This window comes from Mus pahari, chromosome 19 (genome assembly GCF_900095145.1).
Source record: "Mus pahari chromosome 19, PAHARI_EIJ_v1.1, whole genome shotgun sequence".
In the NCBI taxonomy this organism is placed as follows: Eukaryota; Metazoa; Chordata; class Mammalia; order Rodentia; family Muridae; genus Mus; species Mus pahari.
Genome location: NC_034608.1, coordinates 43,987,160 through 43,994,908, shown reverse-complemented (window position 1 = coordinate 43,994,908; position 7,749 = coordinate 43,987,160). Strand labels below are relative to the sequence as shown.

The following is a 7,749-nucleotide window of genomic DNA, read 5'->3' as shown; positions in this document are numbered from 1 at the left end:
CGGATTTCTGAGTTAGAGGCCAGCCTGGTCTACAAAGTGAGTTCCAGGACAGACAGGGCTATACAGAGAAACCCTGTCTGGAAAAACCAAAAAAAAAAAAAAAAAATTTATCAACACATAAATGAAACAGAATTACCTTTACCTTAAGCAAGACTACACTGAGTTATTTATTGTGAGATATTTAATATGTAGAATTGTTTTTAAAAGATGTATTATTGTTAATAGTGGTTGTTTACATTTTTTTCTTAAAAAAGAAAGATTTATATTTTAATCATGGGCATATCTGTGTATGTGAGTGTCTGTTATGAGAGTGGGGGGATGGGAGGGTATGTGAAGACCGCTTGAAGTAGGTGTTAAGAATCAAATTCAGGGCCTCTAAAAGTGCAATACACACTTTAAAAAAAAAAAAAAAGATTTATTTATTTTATGCATATGAACATGCTGTAGCTGTCTTCAGACACACCAAAAGAAGGCATTTGTGAGCCACAATGTGGTTTCTGGGAATTGAACTCAGAACCTCTGGAAGAGCGGACTGTGATCTTAACCTCTGATACTCTTAACCACTAAGCCCCAACAGTAGTTACTGCCAAATGATAGGTTTCAAATACACTTGTTTTCTTAACCTTTCCCTGATTTTTCCCATGAACACATTAGCTTCATAAATGAAAACTGCATTCACCCGAAGCCATTGCTTATGACAGTAGAATTTGGAAGGCAAAGGCATAAGGAGCAGTTCCAATTCAGCCTCAGCTATATGGCGAGCTCAAAGCCAGCCTGGACTTAAGACTCTGTCTCACACCAGGGATGGGAGGGGCAGAGACTGGAGGGGAGGAAAGAAAACAGAGAACGGACTGGGAAGGGAAAAAACACCAACCCAGCATTAAAAACCCAAGTTACCTTCTCATGTGGCTCGATATAGAGAAATATTGTGGGCACGGCGTTCTCCTTCAGTAACTTGTTGTTGCACTCCCTCTTAAAGCAGTCTGGAGTGAAGTGCTCCGAGCAGATGCTGCTGTACTTGGTGGGCTTAAAGTTTTTCCTTTTAACAGCTGCCTCCCACTGCTTACAAAGGCTGGGGCGAGTAAGAGGGAACCTAAGGAGACACACCCAGTTCTCTGACTTTACAAAGAAAAGCCCCCCACTCTCCTGCTTACTAAAGAACTGCCTTACCCCACCCTAAGGAGAATCTGATTAGAGATTAGTTCTGGTTACCAATCTCCCTCAGTAAGCTTTACCTTTTCATAACAAAGACAATAGTTCAATTAGAACAGACAGTGTGTGCAATGCAATTCTACTCATAGTTTTACTAGCAATTCTGTGTCTCATAGAAAAACAGAAATTGGACATGTCTGTCTATATCCTCAAAGAAACTTCTAGCTCTTTTCTAGTCAGTCCAGCACACAGACTACATTCTGACAGTCTGAATCACAGCAAATGATCAAGAAGCTAAGGACTTTATTTGATTGCTTAATTCAGTGTACAGAATGGGGAATCTTTGTATTTCTTTCCCTGTGCTTTTCTCTATCAAAGACTTAGTGGGAGAGACTAAGGGATCAGAAAAAGCAGTGGAAGGATGTTTCAATTTATCTTTACTGTTCTGTAACTGTTCCACCACATAAGGTATGTCGGACCCTGATCATCCTTTTTTTCATGAAGACCTAACCAACCTTTGTGTTAGTGCTTATTCTTTACACAGCCAGCTTTCTCCACTGCAACTATATTCAGGTTGGAAGAAACATATGCCTAGAAAGAAGTACAAAGCACTGTGGCAACTTCTTATAAGTCCTAGTGTCTTGTCTCCTAGCATGGAAGCACAGATTCTGAACTGTCAAGCAAGATCTTGACCATTTACTGTTCTCATGTAAGGATTAAGACTCATGTTAGCCCTTGTTCTTATTTTCCAACACCCAGCAGTTAAAACGGTCTTTTTGACGTGTGCCATTTTTAACTAGCCTGCATACTTGAAGATTCCGCGGGCCATCTTAATAAAGCATAGGAAAGGGAGTTGGCACGTAGAATGCACGCCCCTGTCACCATTTCCTCATCCTAAGGATGTATGAAACTTCAATCAACCAAGTTAAAGTTTAGGATATATTCTATCCTCTTCCCACAGAGAAAACAGCGTACAAGTCTTACTTTCTAGCAAACATTATTAAACATGAACAGTAGCCACTGCACCCCCTCCCCCAAAACCTAAGAGAACATTTTGAAGTTTGTTTCTGTAGTTTTGTTATGGGTAATTTGCATAATTTACCAGTGGATCTGATTTCTTAGCTATCATCTGCATACTGTCAGGAATTCCTCCAAAACCCAACATAAAACTTGTAACAATGAATTTAGCTGCCTAAAAATATGTCACATTTTGTGGACTGTTAGCATTGTAAACAATCACCATCAGTAACGTTAATTGTATGGCATTCTTCTTTCAAGAGAGTATTTTTATTTTTCTCTTTTAAAAGATTTATTTACTTATTATAAGTACACCTTAGTTGTCTTCAGACACACCAGGAGAGGGCATCAGACCTCATTACAGATGGTTGTGAGTCACCATGTGGTTGCTGGGAATTGAACTCAGGACCTCTGGAAGAGCAGTCAGTGCTCTCAACCGCTGAGCTATCTCTCCACAGTATTTTTCACCCTGGCTTCTTGTTTGCTGCACCCACCACAAGCACGAGCCCTGACAGCGGTGTGTGTGTGTAGGGGGGGGGAGCTGGTATTAGCTCCCATTAAGCTTGGCCTCGTTCTTCCTGTGTGTTCAAAGACCGGGGTTCAATCTCGACAATACCAAGAGCCTCCTCGAAAGCCCACGGATGTTTAAAGGCTGGTTCCTTGAAGCTAGGTCTCAGAGTCCTCCCCGGCATCCCGGTCAGCTGCCCTGCATCCCTCCCGGCATCCACAGCGAGGTCCGAAGCCGGTCCTCCTCCCCCAGTGCGTTTCCAGCTCCACTTCCTCCCTACGGGCCATCGCCACGGCGCGGCTTGGGAGGAAGAGATCCGCGGGGCTGCGAGAGGCTTCTGGGCGTCGCTCGCTCGCCAGCCTGCTCGCTCGCCGGAAACCCTCCGCTAGCGCCAAGGCGCGGGGTCGCAGCCCCCGGCCGAACCCACGGCCAACGGAGACGCCGCGCGCGCGCGCAGGCCGGGGACGCGCAACCACGGGGACCCGCACTGGGAACGCGCAGCCGTGGATCCCAGGCCCCGCCGGCCCCGGCCGCCGCCCCGAGCGCCCGCCGGCCGCCCCGCCCCCTCCAGGTCTCGCGCGGCCACGCGCCGGGCTCCGCCCCCACCCGCCCGCGCGCCCCTGTCGCCGCGGCCGCGGAGCACGCCAGTTACTTACTTGTGGAAGGAGACGGGCTTGTCCTTGTCGTAGCGGTTCTTGCAGCCGTAGGCGGAGCAGGACTGCACCATCCTTCTGGCCCTCCGCACTTCCCTTCGGCCCGGGAGGCAGGCGGAGGGGGGCCGTCGGGGGTCGCCGCGCTCGGCCTTGATGACGCTCGCCGCTCTCGGTGGCGTCGGTCAGCAGTGACGGGGACGCTCGCCTCGCCGTGGGGTGTGTGTGTGGGGGGGTGACGGCCCTGTCCGTTGTGGGGTTTGCTTTAGCAGAAAGACCACAGCGGTCGCCCGTCTCCCATCTTCAAGATGGCGGAGGCAGCTTCAGCCTCACCTCTCGCGAGGACTCGGCTCGCCGGCTCTGATTAGCTGAAGGTAACGTTCCCAGGGAAGCTGACCATTGGCTGGGGCGAGGCTCGCCTCCGGGGCGTGGCCAGCAGCGCGGAGGTGGGTGGGCCCTCTGCGCCTTGGCCGGAAGAGCGCGCGTTTGTTTGGGAGCCTGTCTGCAGTCCGTGTAGGGGGACTTGGGAGAGCTCGTCCCTGGCCATACGCAGGTTTTAAAAAGCGGGGAGGGCTGCGGATGCATGGTTTGTACAAAACTGTGGTCCACCTTCAGAACCCTGGTGACCGTCTAACTAGACAGCGAGGACAAACGTGCATTTCATTTCCTCTAAGCTGAGAAGGAAGACCACTTCTTTTTTTATTTTATGTATGTGAGCGCACTGTCGCTGTCTTCAGACACACCAGAAGAGGGCATCAGATCTCACTGCGGATGGTTGTGAGCCACCATGTGGTTGCTGGGAATTGAACCCAGAACCTCTGGAAGAGCAGTCAGTGCTCTCAATCGCTGAGCCGTCTCTCCAGCCTGGAAGAGCACTTCTGAACGTTATTACCTTTGTGTCGACACAGCGATTTTTTTTTTTTTTTTCATGCTGGAGAGAAGTGTTACATGCTTGACCCTCTGTAGTTTTGAGTCTGGGGCGCTTTCTCCCTTATAAACTATTTTCTGTACCCTTAAATATTGCTTCCCTCAGGGATCCATTTAGTACCCGCCATCTCTAGAACTTTGACTCCTGAACCCACATAACATCTTTTCGTAGCTCTTTTTACTTGAACACACATGGACTTGCCTTCTGAGTTATCGTGTATATGGTTTAATGTGTTCGCCAACGACTTAAATCTGAAACCCTAGTATCACTGAGATAAAACAAAAAACTAGGCCTTAATCCAGCGGAAAAGAGCATTTGTTGCTCTTGCAGGAGACCCAGGTTCGATTCCCAGCACCCACAAGGCAGTTCACAACCATCTATAACTCTAGGCAACTGGGCACCAGGCACACATGTTGTGGGTCAGAGGACAGTTTGTGGGAGTGGGTTCTCTCTCCTTGCACCTTGTGGGCTCCCGGGGACCTAACTCCAGTCATTTTAGTCTTGATGCCAAGTGCTCTTATCAGCTGCTCCTAGGATTTCCCCCTTCCTCGAGCCTTAGGTTAACCTCATAGAATATTATATAGAGAGAGGTTATTCTCTCACCACCATCCTTGAATTCAAATACTCACAGTCTCAACTTTTTGTCAGTCTTAGTCTTTAGCTTTCTCTCTGTCCCTCATAAGAACACTGCCAGTCCCTTGTTTATAAACCTTAGACTTCCCAGGCTACCTCTGTAGTGAATAAAATGCAAATTGCTGATGCCGGCTGTATAAGCAGCAGTTACTTCTGTGTACCATCTTCCCCTGCTTGTCCTTACACTCCTCTGTAACTGTTCAGATGGGCAGCTTTGCTCAGCCTGGGATGCCCGTCCCCTGACCGTCTCATCTATCCTTCAGATGTATCTTGAGTGTTATTTTCTGTCAGGCTTGCCTTATACCTTTTTGTTTCGGTGAAGTGTACTTGTGTCTGTAATTGTGTGCTGTAACATCTCTGTCTCATCTGACTGGGGTGCTGGGGAGGCTGGCAGCATCTTACTGAACCCAGCAGCCTCAGCAGCTCTGATTGTCACAAATTATTTAGGAGACATTGAATTAAATGGACCTAGAAACTGAAGTAGCTGTATACTAGGAACACCAGAATAGTGATTAACATTTTAAAGGGTATACTCTAGTTCACTGTAAAGAAAAAAAAATCAAGATATGGTTAACAGATGGTACCCCAAAAATAATTTATGTAGTTACCTTAAACTCTAAACACATCAACTGGCTTGTTATTTATTGAAAGTCTGTTATGTACTTCTGAGGGGCTATATTAGTGAAGATGGGTGGTATATTAGTCTGCCTTACTAGTTTTTTTACTAAGCTAGTGTTCTGTAGTGAGAAGGAGGAGAGTCGCACAGAAATTCGAAAAGTGCTGGAGGAGGTTGCAGTTGTTAAAGATGAGTCTAGGACTGACCTACTAGAGGAACTACTGAAGGATTGTGAATTACCCAATTAGAAAGAAGTGTGTTGGAGTTGCTGAGTGCAGTGAGACAAGTAAGAGACTAGAGGGTAAGAGCCTAAGGGGTTCTGCAGGCTGATGGAAGCTACTGGTTTACCATGCTGAGGTTCTTGTACTGAGCAACAGCCTGTCTCCACAGTCAGCTTTTAAGCAGAAGGGTGATACAGTTTTAAACACACTCTTCAAGTTCAGGCTTGGTAGCACACTCTTATAATCTCAGCCTTCACAAAGGAAAGGCAAGAATTGTACTGAGTCTGAGGGCTACCTGATCATAGTGAGTTCTAGCCAACCAAGGCACACAAAGTCAAAATCTATTGAAAAAAGATTCTGCTGTGTTGAGATGGGAGTAGGGATGTGAGACATAAAGTGGGCCATAAGTGATCATTTATCTCATGGGGTCAGCATGTTATGTATAGAACTGTTAATGGGTCATATTAGTGTATCTTCATAGAGCTTATTCTATAAAGGGGAAGGTAGAATAAAAGTGTACATTAAGGGCTGGAAAGATGGCTCAGTGGTTAAGAACACTGACTGCTCTTCCAGAGGTCCTGAGTTCAATTCCCAGCAACCACATGGTGGCTCACAACCATCTGTAATGGGATTTGATGCCCTCTTCTGGTGTGTCAGTGAGAGTGTACTCATATAAATAAATCATTTTTTAAAAAAATAATACATTATACTAAGGTAGCTGAATAAGCGTGATTAAGAGTAGGTAAACCATGCAAGAAACGAACATTTGAATATTAATCCTAGGATGGGATGGATGAAGGTCAGGAGCATTCCAGACACTGGGAGTGTATGTTAAAGCACCAACCTGTGTTTGAAAGTACAGCCAGTTGAAGAGGGCCAGGCCCTGGTGGTGGAGCCAGTTAGGAAAAGGCCATGAAGTAAAGATTGAAGGAGCTGAGTATTAGTATGGATGAAGTTTAGTGGCCACTGAACCACTCTAGGCATTAGTATTTTATAAGGGTAATTTATTTTAAGAGCTGCAGAAGACAACAATTCAAAAAGACAAACCAATCGGGAGGCTGTTGCTGGTGAGCAAAGAGGTGGTAGCTTGGGTAAAGGTGGGGGCAGAAAAGCCAGGAGTGTGTCATGCAGGCAATACAGCTTAATGAGAGCAGAGTGAGAGAACTGGATAGGGTTTGAGCATGGTTCTAAGTTGAGCATTAGATGTATGAATATATGTAGTACAAAAGTGAAAGGAGAACAACTCACAACAAAATAGAACTTGGAAGAATGTTAGGCTGGGGGCAGTTTGTAGGACTGGGGATGTCAGAAAAGAAAGTTAAAAGTGGCGTTAGAGTTAAGCTGTAAATGCCCATCAAGAAAACACTTGGGTCCAAGCAATATCCTCCCTGGTCTGGGTGAAGCCCTAACCATCCAGGTGGACCTGATCAGTCAATCACCTGGCCAAGGGCCCACCCCTGGAGAGGCAGGTTCACCTTAAGACAAGACAAAGAGATACAGGTGGAATGAGGTACTGTAGACCTTTCCAGAATTCCTGCCCCTGGTGCTATAGAATTCATCTTCATAAGTCTGATTCAGCTTCATAAATCTGCCTACTTTTCTTTCTTTCCTAAGCATGCTTGCCTTAATTCTTGTCCACAATGTGTTTGACTTCCATACCAGCTTAATCATGCCATCCTAAATGGTACAGTTGGTTTGGTTCCTCCAGTCTTCAGGCAGCTGCTGAGTTTTATAGCTTGCTTGCTCTGGATTTTTTTTCTTTTAGCCTCTAATAAGACTGTGCTTGAGCCTCATTTGAGTGCATCCTTTCATTTTGTTAATAAGACTGAACTCCAAGAGGGGACTCCAACTTCCCTTTACCACTGGTTCTATGCTTAAGACTGCAAACCACAAGGAAGTGGACAAGGATCATGCTAGAGTGCCTGCCCTGTGGTCACTGATTTAGAGGAAAACTAGGCAGCTTGTTGTATGTGTTACATGGCTAGACTTTTCTCTTATCCTCTTCTCTGTCTTATTGTTTGTAA

At 46.1% G+C, this 7,749-nt stretch overlaps 1 protein-coding gene across 1 annotated transcript in view; it reads right to left on the bottom strand.

Annotated features, from left to right (window-relative positions):
• The window catches only part of Thap1 (THAP domain containing 1), a 5,094-nt gene extending 1,410 nt beyond the window's left edge, over window positions 1-3,684 (bottom strand). Inside the window, exons 1-2 of the mRNA XM_021219554.1 lie at window positions 3,334-3,684; window positions 898-1,093 (exon numbers count right to left, since the gene is read on the bottom strand). Coding sequence (XP_021075213.1) covers window positions 898-1,093; window positions 3,334-3,404 — 267 coding nt within the window. The 5' untranslated portion in view covers window positions 3,405-3,684. The remainder of the gene's footprint in view (window positions 1-897; window positions 1,094-3,333) is intronic.
• Window positions 3,685-7,749: the final 4,065 nt, after the last annotated feature.